Raw genomic sequence first — 16,701 nt, forward strand, 5'->3', positions numbered from 1 at the left:
GGAACAGCGCACGGTGTACGGGGATCCTCCACTGCCCGGGCAGACGATCTTCAACATCGATGAGGTCGAAGTGGATGCTGATGGTGGGTGATTCTCAGGAACCACTGCCAGCTGCTATTGCAGTGCCCGATGTTTAAACCTCTCGCGTCTCACTCGACGCAGAATAAAACAAACTTCTTGTTTTTCCGAGTTGGTACAATGAGTTTGTAGACCATAAAATGTGTTTTGCTTTCCCAAGGATGCAGTTCCAAACATAATAATCCAGATGTTTACACTTCTTAGCACTACATCTGTTGGCCAGAGCAAATGGCGCGTAACACATGCCTTTGGTCTCGTTGTTCTTTACCCGCAGTGTTTAGATACAATCCAACACGAGTGGTCGATTCATGTGCCAAAGCTGGAACGAGTTGTTCACCTCATGCATCGTGTCAGGACCACTCGACAGGCTTCTGCTGCTACTGTAACCATGGTTACTATGGTGATGGCCGTCTTTGTGTGCCAGAAGGTGCTCTGTCATTTTCCTTTTTTTTCACAAAATATGAATGTGTTTATTCCACTTAGCCTTGGTAAGTAATGAAACATTGTGTATGGATAAGCAATGAATCAATATCGATAGTATCAATAAGTAATGAAACATTGTGTATGGATAAGCAATGAATTGAAATCGATAGTATCAATAACTAATGAAACATTGTGTATGGATAAGTAATGAATCAATATCGATAGTATCAATAAGTAATGAAACATTGTGTATGGATAAGTAATGAATCAATATCGATAGTATCAATAAGTAATGAAACATTGTGTATGGATAAGTAATGAATCAATATCGATAGTATCAATAAGTAATGAAACATTGTGTATGGATAAGTAATGAATCAATATCGATAGTATCGATAAACAATGAAACATTGTGTATGGATAAGCAATGCATCGATATCGATCGTATCAATAAGCAATGAATCAATATCAATCATATTGATAAGCAATGAAACATTGTGTATGGATAAGCAATGCATCGATATCGATCGTATCAATAAGGAATGAATCAATATCAATCATATTGATAAGCAATGAAACATTGTGTATGGATAAGCAATGAATCGATATCGATCATATCAATAAGCAATGAATCAATATTGATAGTATCGATAAGCAATGAATCGATATCGATGGTATCAATAAATAAGCAATGAATTGATATCGATAGTATCAATAAGCAATGAAACATTGTGTATGGATAAGCAATGAATCGATATTTATCGTATCAATAAGCAATGAATCAATATCAATCATATTGATAAGCAATGAAACATTGTGTATGGATAAGCAATGAATTGATATCGATAGTATCAATAAGCAATGAAACATTGTGTATGGATAAGCAATGAATCAATATCGATAGTATCAATGAGCAATTAATCAATATCAATCATATTGATAAGCAATGAAACATTGTGTATGGATAAGCAATGAATTGATATCGATAGTATCAATAAGCAATGAAACATTGTGTATGGATAAGCAATGAATCAATATCAATCGTATCAATGAGCAATGAATCAATATCAATCATATTGATAAGCAATGAAACATTGTGTATGGATAAGCATTGAATTGATATCGATCATATCAATAAGCAATGAATCAATATTGATAGTATCGATAAGTAATGAATCGATATCGATAGTATCACTAAGCAATGAAACAATGTGTATCGATAAGAAAGGAATCGATATCGATAGTATCGATAAGCAATGAAACATTGTGGAAGTATAGCAGAATATGTCACTTATATGTATGTGTGTGTCGGACAGGGCTGCCCCAGCGTGTGAACGGCAAGGTGAGCGGTCGTATCTTCCTTGGTTCGGCATCACGCCCCGTCGAGTTCCTCGGTGTGGACATGCACTCGTACATAGTGGTGAACGACGGTCGCACGTACACAGCTGTGAGCCAGATATCGGAAGAGATTGGATGGTCAATGTTACCGCTGTACAACATGGCAGGCATTATGGGCTGGATGTTTGCACTGGAGCAGCCTGACTTTCATAATGGATTTAGCATCACGGGTGAGCTTTTTCTCATGCGTCTTGTGTTTCCGATTGTCTGTCTGTCTCTCTCTCTCTCTCTCTCTCCCTATAACTTTACAAATGCGCCCACACTTTCTGACAGGTGGGAGCTTCACACGACACGCAGACATCACTTTTATGCCCGGGCGTGAGCAAGTCAGCATCGTGCAGCACCTCAACGGGATGGATGAGCACGGTCATCTGACCATCAACACCCGGATAGATGGGCAGCTTCCGCTCCTGCCCCCGGGTGTCACTCTGTCAGTGGACAAGTACGAGGAGGTTTACCACCGCAGCTACAATGGTGAGCTGCCGTTGCATTGACCGTGTGGTTGCTGTGTCCCAGGGCTTTTTTTTCTTCTTTTTTTTTGTATACAAGATCGAGGCTCGTGTAAGAGCTAACATTGATCACAAAAAGACAAACTGACACATAAAACATATGATAAAGGGAGCGGGAGAACAAGATGGAGAGCAGGGACATCGGGAGATCTGTGGAAGGGAAAGGGCTTGGGGGGAGGAGGCATGGGAAGGAAAAGGGGGGTGGGTTGGGGGTTGGAGAGGTATAGAACACATGAACACTGCTAGGACTTCCAGGAAAGAAGTCGGTATTTCAACAAAGTGGATCTGGGGTGAATTAACGGGGGTAGAAAAGATCAAGGTTTTGGATGGGGGAAGATAAGAGATGGTGGTGAACAGCTGTTTTAAAGACCTGGAGGGAGGGTCATCGGAACATAGATCATTTGAAGACCCGGAGGGCCGCTCACACCGGCAGCACAGATCGGCTCTCTCAGACATATCTGACATGATCATTTTTTGAGCGATCTCATCGTGACAGGGTTGGGCGTCCGCTCGAGCTACCTGATCTCGGTGGAGTTGGTGGTCGATATTTATCTGATTATTATAGTGTGAGACTTGTACAATCAGAGCTTGAATTGAGATGCAAATTTGTTTCGCTAAAACTCAAAAGAGATTGTTGGATGCAACGTCGGTTTAAGTCGAATAGCCCCAACAAAACTAAAATTACTGAACATGACCTGACTTTAATAAGAACACTGGCCAAAGCCTTTTGGGATTTTCAGTCGTCATCTCGACCAACATGTTAATTAAAGAGTCGAGATGAAGGAATTATTGTGTGGAGAATTTTGTGTGAGGAGGCAATTCACAGTGCTCATCACTGTGTTCTTATAACTTGTCATGGTGAGAATGGTTTTGATGGGTTCGTGGGAACGGACGATGAAAGGAAGGAAAGTAGTGCAAGGCATGAGAGGGTGGCATGATTAATGAGGTTTTTAAGAGGGAGAACGTCTGATGAAGAGTCATGAAAGAAAATCAAGATGGAGAGATTTGTCGGTTGGGTTAGGGAATTGGCTAAGAAGGGCCACCTGGGGTCAGAGAGGAGGAGGGGACAGGAGAGGTAGATGAAGGTGATGGAGGGTGTGAGTTGTGCGATGTAAATCTGGGAGAGATTGAGAATAAGCATTGAGAGAGTGAAGGCAGGTAGGAGAGGGCACGTGGTGGATTAGGTACTCAGGGAGACGGTTTGACATTCCATTCGTTTTCTTTCTCCCTTATTTATTCCACTCTATCACAGCGTGCATGCTATTCCTAGATGTGAACAAGTACTTTCTGTTTCTAGATTTGAATGTTTCAAATGTGTTTTCTCCGACTCAGCATGCGGCTGTTCTACTCTTCTGATAGTATAAGAGGTGGACGGTTGTGCTCAAAGAGTTGAAAATGGCAGGGGTCTGTCCCAAATAGCACTCACTCAAGCGGTTTGGTGTTTTAGCAGCAACAGAAGTGTTGTTGTTGTTGCTGTTGTTGTGTCACCCCCATTCAGTTCTGGTGCAACAGGAGTGTTGTTGTTGTTGTGTTGCCCCCATTTGGTCCTGGAGCAACAGGAGTGTTGTTGTTGTTGTTGTTGTGTTGCCCCCATTCAGTTCTGGAGCAACAGGAGTGTTGTTGTGCTGCCCCCATTTAGTCCTGGAGCAACAGGAGTGTTGTTGTTGTTGTTGTTGTTGTGTTGCCCCCATTCAGTTCTAGAGCAACAGGAGTGTTGTTGTGTTGCCCCCATTCAGTCCTGGAGCAACAGGAGTGTTGTTGTTGTTGTTGTTGTTGTGTTGCCCCCATTCAGTCTGGTGCAACAGGAGTGGTGTTGTTGTGTTGCCCCCATTCAGTTCTGGTGCAACAGGAGTGTTGTTGTTGTTGTTGTTGTGTTGGCCCCATTCAGTCTGGTGCAACAGGGGTGTTGTGCTTGTTGTTGTTGTTGTTGTTGTGTTGCCCCCATTCAATTCTGGTGCAACAGGGGTGTTGTGCTTGTTGTTGTTGTTGTTGTTGTTGTTGCCCCCATTCAATTCTGGTGCAACAGGAGTGTTGTGCTTGTTGTTGTTGTTGTTGTTTTGCCCCCATTCAATTCTGGTGCAACAGGGGTGTTGTTGTTGTTGTGCTTGTTGTTGTTGTTGTGTTGCCCCCATTCAGTCTGGTGCAACAGGAGTGTTGTGCTTGTTTTTCGACATTCGGAATTCCGAGTAAGTCGGCATTGCAGAGCCAGCCACTCCGTTAGCCAACGACTTTATCTCAATAACGCCGTTGAAATGTCAATAAACATTAACAGATTGTACCGTATGACCCCACATCTGTACATATTCATGGCTCTTGATTCTCGGCCCAGGACATGTGTGATCGTTGCGATTCAATCTCTACCTTCTCCGCCATGTTCAGGGGAAAAAAACATTTTTAATATATAAAAGGTTTTCTGTGCTATTATGAGATTGTTGAAGAGAGCATCTCATGATGAGACTATTGTATTTGTCGTAGATATCATGGTATTTATCATCATAGTTCATTTTGAGCTATTCTTCCCAATATGGATATTTGATATTTCACAAAAAGTTTGTGAGGTAAATGTGGTGGTGGAGTGAATTTGGTTGAGAGGTTGAAATGTGTGATAAGATCAAAGATGGTTGTGAGAACATGGTCATGCGTTGAAGGTGGTTGTAGATAGAGATAGCTGTGAGGTAGAGATAGATGTGAGGTAGAGATAGCTGTGAGGTAGGGGTAACTGTGTGGTAGGGATAACTGTGAGGTAGAGATAGATGTGAGGTAGGGATAACTGTGTGGTAGGGATAACTGTGAGGTAGAAATAAATGTGAGGTAGAGATAGCTGTGAGGTAGGGATAGCTGTGAGGTAGAGATAACTGTGACGTAGGGATAACTGTGTGGTAGGGATAACTGTGAGGTAGAAATAAATGTGAGGTAGAGATAACTGTGAGGTAGATACAACTGTGAGGTAGAGATAGCTGTGAGGTAGAGATAACTGTGAGGTAGATACAACTGTGAGGTAGAGATAGCTGTGAGGTAGGGATAACTGTGAGGTAGAGATAACTGTGAGGTCGGGATAACTGTGTGGTAGAGATAACTTTGAGGTAGAAATAAATGTGTGGTAGGGATAACTGTGAGGTAGAAATAAATGTGAGGTAGAGATAGCTGTGAGGTAGGGATAGCTGTGAGGTAGAGATAACTGAGGTAGGGATAACTGTGAGGTAGAAATAAATGTGAGGTAGGGATAACTGTGAGGTAGATACAACTGTGAGGTAGGGATAGCTATGAGGTAGAGATAGCTGTGAGGTAGAGATAACTGTGAGGTAGATACAACTGTGAGGTAGAGATAGCTGTGACGTAGGGATAACTGTGTGGTAGGGATAACTGTGAGGTAGAGATAACTGAGGTAGATACAACTGTGAGGTAGAGATAGCTGTGAGGTAGAGATAACTGTGAGGTAGATACAACTGTGAGGTAGATACAACTGTGAGGTAGAGATAGCTGTGAGGTAGAGATAGCTGTGAGGTAGAGATAGCTGTGAGGTAGAGATAGATGTGAGGTAGAGATAGATGTGAGGTAGAGATAGATGTGAGGTAGAGATAGATGTGAGGTAGAGATAGATGTGAGGTAGAGATAGATGTGAGGTAGAGATAGATGTGAGGTAGCGATTACTGTAGGAGATAATTATTCGTTGAAAATGATTGTGAGGTGGAGATGGTTGTGAATTTAATATGGTTGTGATGTGGAGATGGTTGCGATGTGGAGATGGTTGTGAATTGAATATGGTTGTGATGTGGAGATGGTTGCGATGTGGAGATGGTTGTTCGGTGGAGATGTTTGTGAGGTGCAGATGGTTGTGAGGTGTAGATGGTTGTGAGGTGTAGATGGTTGTGAGGTGTAGATGGTTGTGAGATGGAGATGGTTGTGAGGTGGAGATGATTTTGATGTGGAGATGGTTGTGATGTGGAGATGGTTGTGATGTGGAGATGGTTGTGAAATGGAGATGATTTTGATGTGGAGATGATTGTGACGTGGAGATGATTGTGATGTGGCCATGATTGTGATGTGGAGATGGTTGTGAGGTGTAGATGGTTGTGAGGTGTAGATGGTTGTGAGATGGAGATGGTTGTGAGGTGGAGATGATTTTGATGTGGAGATGGTTGTGAGGTGGAGATGGTTGTGATGTGGAGATGGTTGTGATGTGGATATGGTTGTGATGTGGAGATGGTTGTGAAGTGTAGCTGGTTGTGAGGTGTAGATGGTTGCGATGTGGAGATGGTTGTGAGGTGGAGATGATTGTGATGTGGAAATGATTGTGATGTGGCCATGATTGTGATGTGGAGATGGTTGTGAGGTGTAGATGGTTGTGAGGTGTAGATGGTTGTGAGGTGTAGATGGTTGTGAGGTGTAGATGGTTGTGAGGTGTAGATGGTTGTGAGATGGAGATGGTTGTGAGGTGTAGATGGTTGTGAGGTGTAGATGGTTGTGAGGTGTAGTTGGTTGTGAGGTGTAGATGGTTGTGAGGTGTAGATGGTTGTGAGGTGTAGATGGTTGTGAGGTGTAGATGGTTGTGAGGTGGAGATGATTGTGATGTGGCCATGATTGTGATGTGGAGATGGTTGTGAGGTGTAGATGGTTGTGAGGTGTAGATGGTTGTGAGGTGGAGATGATTGTGACGTGGAGATGATTGTGACGTGGCCATGATTGTGACGTGGCCATGATTGTGACGTGGAGAAGGTTGTGAGGTGTAGATGGTTGTGAGGTGTAGATGGTTGTGAGATGGAGATGGTTGTGAGGTGGAGATGATTTTGATGTGGAGATGGTTGTGAGGTGGAGATGGTTGTGAGGTGGAGATGGTTGTGAGGTGGAGATGGTTGTGATGTGGAGATGGTTGTGATGTGGAGATGGTTGTGATGTCGAGATGGTTGTGATGTGGAGATGGTTGTGATGTGGAGATGGTTGTGAAGTGGAGATGATTTTGATGTGGAGATGATTGTGATGTGGCCATGATTGTGATGTGGCCATGATTGTGATGTGGAGATGGTTGTGAGGTGTAGATGGTTGTGAGATGGAGATGGTTGTGAGGTGTAGATGGTTGTGAGGTAGAGATGATTTTTGATGTGGAGATGGTTGTGAGGTGCAGATGGTTGTGACGTGCAGATGGTTGTGAGGTGTAGTTGGTTTTGAGGTGTAGTTGGTTGTGAGGTGTAGATGGTTGTGAGGTGTAGATGGTTGTGAGGTGTAGATGGTTGTGAGATGGAGATGGTTCTGAGGTGGAGATGATTTTGATGTGGAGATGGTTGTGATGTGGAGATGGTTGTGAGGTGTAGATGGTTGCGATGTGGAGATGATTGCGATGTGGAGATTATTGCGATGTGGAGATGATTGCGATGTGGAAATGATTGCGATGTGGAGATGGTTGCGAGGTGTAGATGGTTGTGAGGTGTAGATGGTTGTGAGGTGTAGATGGTTGTGAGATGGAGATGGTTGTGAGGTGTAGATGGTTGTGAGGTGTAGATGGTTGTGAGGTGTAGATGGTTGTGAGGTGAAGATGGTTGTGAGGTGAAGATGGTTGTGAGGTGTAGATGGTTGTGAGGTGTAGATGGTTGTGAGGTGTAGATGGTTGTGAGGTGTAGATGGTTGTGAGGTGTAGATGGTTGTGAGGTGTAGATGGTTGTGAGGTGCAGATGGTTGTGAGATGGAGATGATTGTGATGTGGCCATGATTGTGATGTGGAGATGGTTGTTAGGTGTTGATGGTTGAGAGGTGTAGATGGTTGTGAGGTGTAGATGGTTGTGAGGTGTAGATGGTTGTGAGGTGTAGATGGTTGTGAGGTGTAGATGGCTGTGAGGTGTAGATGGTTGTGAGGTGTAGATGGTTGTGAGGTGGAGATGATTTTGATGTGGAGATGGTTGTGAGGTGGAGATGGTTGTGATGTGGAGATGGTTGTGATGTGGAGATTGTTGTGATGTGGAGATGGTTGTGAAATGGAGATGATTTTGATGTGGAGATGATAGTGACGTGGAGATGATTGTGATGTGGCCATGATTGTGATGTGGAGATGGTTGTGAGGTGTAGATGGTTGCGACGTGTAGATGGTTGTGAGGTGCAGATGGTTGTGAGGTGCAGATGGTTGTGAGGTGTAGATGGTTGTGAGGTGTAGATGGTTGTGAGATGGTTGTGAGGTGGAGATGATTTTGATGTGGAGATGGTTGTGAGGTGGAGATGGTTGTGATGTGGAGATGGTTGTGATGTGGAGACGGTTGTGATGTGGAGATGGTTGTGATGTGGAGATGGTTGTGATGTCGAGATGGTTGTGATGTCGAGATGGTTGTGATGTGGAGATGGTTGTGAAATGGAGATGATTTTGATGTGGAGATGATTGTGACGTGGAGATGATTGTGACGTGGCCATGATTGTGACGTGGCCATAATTGTGATGTGCAGATGGTTGTGAGGTGTAGATGGTTGTGAGGTGCAGATGGTTGTGAGGTGTAGATGGTTGTGAGGTGTAGATGGTTGTGAGGTGTAGATGGTTGTGAGGTGTAGATGGTTGTGAGATGGAGATGATTGTGATGTGGCCATGATTGTGATGTGGAGATGGTTGTTAGGTGTAGATGGTTGAGGTGTAGATGGTTGTGAGGTGTAGATGGTTGTGAGGTGTAGATGGTTGTGAGGTGTAGATGGTTGTGAGGTGTAGATGGTTGTGAGGTGTAGATGGTTGTGAGGTGTAGATGGTTGTGAGGTGTAGATGGTTGTGAGGTGTAGATGGTTGTGAGATGGAGATGGTTGTGAGGTGGAGATGATTTTGATGTGGAGATGGTTGTGAGGTGGAGATCATTTTGATGTGGAGATGGTTGTGAGGTGGAGATGGTTGTGATGTGGAGATGGTTGTGATGTGGAGATGGTTGTGATGTGGAGATTGTTGTGATGTGGAGATGGTTGTGATGTCGAGATGGTTGTGATGTCGAGATGGTTGTGATGTCGAGATGGTTGTGATGTGGAGATGGTTGTGAAATGGAGATGATTTTGATGTGGAGATGATAGTGACGTGGAGATGATTGTGATGTGGCCATGATTGTGATGTGGAGATGGTTGTGAGGTGTAGATGGTTGTGACGTGTAGATGGTTGCGAGGTGCAGATGGTTGTGAGGTGTAGATGGTTGTGAGATGGAGATGGTTGTGAGGTGGAGATGATTTTGATGTGGAGATGGTTGTGATGTGGAGATGGTTGTGATGTGGAGATGGTTGTGATGTGGAGATGGTTGTTATGTGGAGATGGTTGTGATTTGGAGATGGTTGTGATGTGGAGATGGTTGTGATGTCGAGATGGTTGTGATGTCGAGATGGTTGTGATGTGGAGATGGTTGTGAAATGGAGATGATTTTGATGTGGAGATGATTGTGACGTGGAGATGATTGTGATGTGGCCATGATTGTGATGTGGCCATGATTGTGATGTGGAGATGGTTGTGAGGTATCGATGGTTGTGAGATGGAGATGGTTGAGAGGTGTAGATGGTTGTGAGGTAGAGATGATTTTGATGTGCAGATGGTTGTGAGGTGTAGATGGTTGTGAGGTGCAGATGGTTGTGACGTGTAGATGGTTGTGAGGTGTCGTTGGTTTTGAGGTGTAGTTGGTTGTGAGGTGTAGATGGTTGTGAGGTGTAGATGGTTGTGAGGTGTAGATGGTTGTGAGGTGTAGATGGTTGTGAGATGGAGATGGTCGTCACATGGAGATGGATGTGCATTAATGAAGTCCCTGAAGATTAAATTATTGCAGCTAAATAAACAGGCCAGATCACGCTTCCATACTGAACACTTCCTCTTCATCCTTGAGAAGAAGTTTGTCAGCTCATGCACTTCTTTTGGATGAATTGTTGATTTTTTAATTTATTTTACACTGAGATCAAGGCTCATGGAAGAGGTGAATGATAGAGTGGGTGGCAGGGGGGTGGGGGTGGCGGGAGCATTGACACAGCGATGGAGCAGTGGAGGTTGGCATTCCAAAGGAGGACGGACCAATTAGGAAGGAGCAAGCGCACGGGTATCAAGTTCTCTTGAGATTTTCAAGTCTTAACGGCTTCCGAATTACAATCCCAACAGGCCGAAGGTGCAATTTCAATGAATGTTTTCTCCGGCTCACAGTATGCAGCTGTTCTTCTCTTCCGATAGTATAAGAGGAGGGAGGCTGTGCTCAAATAGTTTAAAGTGCATGTTCCGTCATAAATAATACTCAAGCAGTTTGGTGTTGTTGTTGTTGTTGTTGTTGTTGTTGTTGCTGTTGTTGCCCCATTCAGTTCTGGTGCAACAGGACTGTTGTACTTGTTTCTAGACACTCAGAATTCCGAGTAAGCAGGCATTGTAGAGCCAGCCACTCCGTAAGCCAATGATGTTATCTCAATAATGCCTTTGACATTTCAATACACGTAAACAGATTGTGCCTGTGTACCGTATGAACACCCACATTCAACATAATGATGCCTCTAGATTCTCGGCCCAGTGCATGTGTGATCGTTGCGATTCAATCTATACCTTCTCCACTGCAACCTTTTCATCAAACATTCAGGCAATGTGTAAGCAAGTCGTCAGCCATTTTTCTGATGTTTCGATCTTTTTCATACCTGTTGCGATGATTATTTTGATTTTCGAATCTTGAAGCAGTATGTCAACCTTGTTGTGAGGTTGTGAGGTTGTGAGGTCACCTGTATAAGGAAATCGACCCAATGGCAGTAAAATTTACATTCCATAATTTATGTTGATATGCTGGATGTTCAGAATTCGTACCACGTGTTAGAAAATGAGATACCACTTGATTCTGCAATTAAGATCAGAATAGACTTAGGTGGTAGGTTGTAGTATAATTTTAACCAACAGTATTTTTTTTTTTAAGAAAAATTTTAAAGTAATTTTTTAGTATTTTTTTAGGTAGTAGGTTGTAGACAGCAACCGCCCAGGGTGGTACTACCGTTCAAACTTAAGAGCATTAAAGTGGTGCCCGGAACCATCTTACACTCTCCGTGTCAGGATTGCTGGTCTTACTTCCTGTCTCACTCAAACTGTAGCTACCGGGCTAGCTTCAATCTCTCTTCCTCGCAAACAAACATTATACACCTTTCTGACTCATTTTCACTCCTCACCTTTACACACACTCTCTCTCTCTTTTATTTATTTTTATGTAGTTATTTTATTTAAGGCCTGGCATCGATGATCGATGAGGACTATGTAGTCCGTGACTTGAGCCTTCAACATAAAAATTTTTTTTAATGACTCAATAATAATTTGGAGAACACACACCATGTTGAGCAACATGACAAACAAGACAATGTAAGGCCTTGCAAAACTTTCTTGGTTTGATATTCTATCCTTCGTTATTGGCCTTCCTTTCTCCATCCCTCCCTTTGCCCCTGCTCCCTCAGTCATCACGTCCAGCGCAGTGCACGGGTATACGGTGGATTTTGGACAAGGTCGGCACGAAACCTTCCAGCATCAGTGGAAACAGAACATCACTTGGGAAGGATGCCTGCACGATGTGGAGCGCCGTATGTCTGCACACCGGCAGCGCCTCTCCGCCGAGCGAATCTTCACACTGTATGATGTCGGTGAGAAGATCCTGCGCTATGCGACCACCAATACGATTGGCTCTGTGACAGGTAAGACATTTGAGGTACTGAGATGTAAGGGACCTTTCTGTAATGCTTGCCATTGGAGTTTCAATGCCCAGGTCGTATGGAGGGTTTCAGAACAAAATGATCTTTATACGTGTTAGCTTCAGAAACTAATTGTTTTAAGAATCATTTTTCTTCATTTGTATGCAGCACGAGGTTACGGGGTAGCATCATTGGCTGAAGATGCCACTGATGCAATGCCCTCTGCTGGTTCGGGCTAAAATTAAATTAAATTTGAATTTGTTCATGGTGCTTGTGATGGCTCCCCTCCTCTTCATGAGGGACACCATGGGATCTTTAGCATCCACCAATGAATGTCAGCAATCGGGAAGCCCAGTTTAACGTCCATCCGAGGGACGGCACACACGCTGATGCATCAACCTGCCTGCGAAACACCGGGATGACAGATTATAGCAGCGTCGGGATTCAAACCCAGGCTAGACAGCTGCGAGGCGAGTGTGCGTATCACTAGGCCATCCTGCGGTGCCAGCAGGATGAATTGTGAATTCATTCTGAAATTCCTGTCCTGTCGTACAAGTGCTGTCAAATGTCCACGCGGAAGTGGATTTTTGAAAGAGTGGGATGCAATTGAGAATGACTTGAAATCTGCAGAACGTTTCTACTGAATGGTGAGAAATGAAATCATCCACTTCTCACCCACTAAGTCTATCTTTGGAATTCCCTATTCTTTTGGGTCATCAAGCAGCTCCTTTATCTGTTCGGAAAAAACAAAACACCATTTTGCATAATGATTGGAGGACTCTCAATTGTGAATTCACTTCATTCATTTTTGTCCAAAGCTCCCCCCCTCGCCCTGTCTTTGCCATTGGCTGGGGCCTATCCGCTTCCTCTGTGCCTGGTGATTTGTGACACCATTAACATTTGAAAAGTTCCCAGTGTCACAGCGCTCGGAACAGATGTGACATTTGACGACAGCCGGCGTGCCCATACAGACATTTGTGCTTTTATTACTGCTCTCATTCTTAATTGTTGTCTCTGTGTGTGCGGGGGTGTGGTGGGTGCGGAAGCATGTCTTCATCACTGATTTAGTACTTGACATTTTACCATGCACTCCTTTTTTGAATGCCAATTCAAAGTTTCTTTGGAACGCCGATTCAAATTGATAAGTACTGTGCCTAAGGATTGATGAGTCTGAAGGCAACGACAATCTTGGCAGATGGAAATAGGAACACAAAGCACACTCACCACACGTGAAATGGTTTGCCATTCAGCCAAGGTCAGATTTGTGGTCACATAAGGGAGTACATTCCCTGCACCCTCACACTTCCATCCCCCTCTCACGAGGCTCTTTCAAAATTTACTGTTTTTCCTTCCTGAGAGTTTGATATTGTATCCATCCTATATACCCCCTGCATCATCCGCTCATTCTTCTCCACATCCCTTGTATGTCCATGTCTCCCTCTATTTTGTCCTCAACCCTGCTGTTGGTGGGGTTCTCCCCTCTCTTTATACTGTTCCTTTTGATCTGTTGCATTGTGATCTTTTCTGTGTCATAGCTCCTCCATGAGCCTTGACTTTGTGTAAAGAAAATAAAGAGAGGGAGGAGCAGCGTAATGAAAATGGACTCTTAAGGGGAAATCACTTCTGCTTTGGTGTCTGCTCTCTTCTATTTCATCAAAGCGAAATTTCCAAAACCCAGATCCGTCAATTTTGTTCTGTTATATTTTTTACCTCCGCCACCAAAGGTGGATGGAGGTTATGTTTTCACCCCTGTCGGTCTGTCTGTTCATTATGATGAAAATTTAAAGTTTTTGTCATATGTCGGTCGGTCCGTCTCGTTTGTTTGTCTGTGAGTGTAATAACTCACGAACACTTTCAGCTATCTTCGTCAAACTTTACCAGATGATTCTGAATGATGAACGTGAGGTTGTCAATAATTTTGACTACAGTATATAGGTCAAAGGTCAATGGTCAAAGGTCAAGGTCAAAGTTCCAGGTTCTCTTGTTTGTCAGGGCGATATCTCAGCCATCCTGTCAGCTGATAAGCTGAAATTTGGGCACAATAGTGAACAAGTGCATTGGCCAAAACATTATTTTTTGATTAATCAATAATGGTTGATTAATTACTTATTTATTATCAATTTATTAAGTACTTATTTATTTTCTTTCTTGTCTGGGCAATTTCTCAGGCAACTTTTGAGCAAGGAAGCTCATATTTGGATATCACAGTGACCAAGTGATTTAGCTATAAGGGGTATTTTTGATTTATTGATTAATCAATTAATCGATTAATTATTTAATTTTCAGATTAACTAATTAATTAATTTTCAACAAGTTACAGATTCGGATGAAGCAATGGTGGTTTAGGTATGCTATTATTCAATTGATTAAAAATCATTATTATTTTATGATTATTATTCATTTATTTTAATTACACAATCAATTAATCAATCAATTATTGTTTCTCTTGATTTTCGTCACACCTGTCAGGCTACCTATATAAGGCCTGATGCCTTGTTTGTTATATATGCAGAGGATAGTGATCATATGTATATGATAGTGATCCTGGATTTTGGTAGTTTCACTAGAAGGGGGTTGAAGTTGGACCACATGTGCCCATCTGAAACCTGGGGGGACAAAGCACAGAAAGTGCAGTGGGTGCAAGACCAGAAAGTAGGCGGTAGGAGACAAAGAGACCACCGACCTGTCTGCAATTGCGAAGTGATAGGCCCATAGACTCAGCTTCATCATGGGAGATTCCAATAATCTTGAAGACCTGGGTTTCCACGTTGTCAAGCTGAGCAAGATGTGAGGCAGGGGAGCCAGCCCAGAGGGTAGAGTAGTACTCAGCAAGCTGCAGATGAAGGCCTTGTAAGTGGATAGGAGTTTAGCTGTTCTAAGAAAGAACATTGTGCGATGGAGGCGGCTGGCTTTGGAGGCCAACTTTGAAGTGCGGTTTTCCCAAAAAAGATAATGACTGATAGTCAGACCCAGGAGTTTGAATGACTGAACATTCTCAAGAGGTTTGTTAAGAAAGTAGATGGAGGGGGAGTGGGGGTTACCAGATGGTCCTCTCGGAGAGAGATAGAGTGAGAGTGTGAGATTTGTTAGGATTGAAAGACATATTCCAAGTGTTTGACCAGCTTGTGATTTTGTTAAGGTCTGAAGAGAGGGAAGAGGCTGCAGCTTGCCTGCCTGAAGGATGAGGGATGTCTTGGCATAGGGTGGAGTCATCAGCAAATAAATAAAGAGGATTTTACAGAGTCAGAGAGATCAATGATGAGGATTAGAAACATAACTGGGCCCAGAACACTGCCTTGAGGCACTCGCGCCATGATATGGAGAGGAGATTAAAGGGTTCCGTTGAGAGCCACATGCTGGCTACGATAGTGGAGGAAGTCAGTAAGCCATGTATGGAGTTGGCTTTGGATGCCATCGGTCGAGAGTTTGGAGAGTAATGTTTCCAGTCATTCTTGTTTTCCAGTGGGCGCCTCATCACCAGAAAGCTTTCCTTTTGATTGAATTAGTTTGTCTTGTTGTATAGAGCTTCGGAAACCAATCTGTTTTTGGAAATGTTTGCTCATCTTTATGACCTTTATGACCATCTTTATGTATATTATATGTATATTGATAGAGGACCAAGGACCTTCTTGCCCGGTTGCTCAGTTTAGTCGAACAGCTCGCTCTCGGAAGAGTCCAGGTCGTTCCATATTCTTTCCATTTTCTAATGATAAGGCAAGTCACAATTTTCACAGAATGGGCACAGTTCGTAAATTTCCTTGGAAATTTTGTGCAATAAAATTTTTCATGGAAGAATCCAATGCAATAATCTCACCCAACCACTTAGAAATTGGAACAGTATGTAAAAGTCTCCATACAGAAACAAGATGAGAATAAGCTGACAAATGTTCTTTCCACTTAACCCCAAAAGGTCCTTTTACAAAATCAGCAAAAATAAACATCATACAAAAGGTTTTACAGTCCAAAAATGTAAAAATAATTACAGTGATCTTCCATACAGTCCAATGGGAAAACAGAAAACATTTTTTTTCGCATGGTATAAGGTTTCTGTGGGAGTGTGGGTTGAACAAACAAGCCCACACTCCCACAGAATTAAAAAGGCTCTTGGTAATATATTCCAAGACTCTTTAATGCCCTTCAGATAGTAGAAAGAAGCTGACCCACAAGCCGAATCGACCTAAAACCAGTAGGGATTGAAGATTTAATGACCAGACTTCCATTTATTTTTTTTGGAAAAAAAACAACAAATTACGCACTGGAAAAAATCCGACCCGACAAAAAACTGGGCAAAGGACTTGAAGGAAGGCACTCAGGTAAAAAGGGGGTTTGTAGAAAATTATTTAATTCATAAACATTGAGGTGGTAAAGGAAATGTGCTCCTGACGCGGTGGCAAAGCTTGCCAAGCGTTGATAACACTTTTTTTTTTCTTTTTTTTTTTTTGTATACTGAATCGAGGCTCGTGAAAGAGCTAACATTTATTTCACAAACAAATCAACCAGACAAACAAAATATATAAAAAGAGGGAGCGGAAGACAAGATGGGGAGAGAAGGGGAAGCACACAAACACAACATTTGAGAGCAGGGAGAAGTGTGGGAGGGAGAGGGCTTGGGGGGAGGAGGCGTGGGAAGGGGGGGGCGGGGGGGAGAGGTATAAAACACAAGGGGA

General features: G+C 43.1%; 1 protein-coding gene across 1 annotated transcript in view; it reads left to right on the forward strand.

Annotated features, from left to right (window-relative positions):
- The window catches only part of NID1 (nidogen 1), a 151,859-nt gene that overhangs the window by 29,216 nt on the left and 105,942 nt on the right, over positions 1-16,701 (forward strand). Inside the window, exons 4-8 of the mRNA XM_068132499.2 lie at positions 1-83; positions 353-505; positions 1,818-2,069; positions 2,173-2,373; positions 11,804-12,037. The exon at positions 1-83 is cut by the window's left edge and continues 363 nt beyond it. Coding sequence (XP_067988600.2) covers positions 1-83; positions 353-505; positions 1,818-2,069; positions 2,173-2,373; positions 11,804-12,037 — 923 coding nt within the window. The remainder of the gene's footprint in view (positions 84-352; positions 506-1,817; positions 2,070-2,172; positions 2,374-11,803; positions 12,038-16,701) is intronic.

This window comes from Myxine glutinosa, chromosome 12 (assembly GCF_964187855.1).
Source record: "Myxine glutinosa chromosome 12, kmMyxGlut1.1, whole genome shotgun sequence".
Lineage (NCBI taxonomy): Eukaryota > Metazoa > Chordata > Myxini > Myxiniformes > Myxinidae > Myxine > Myxine glutinosa.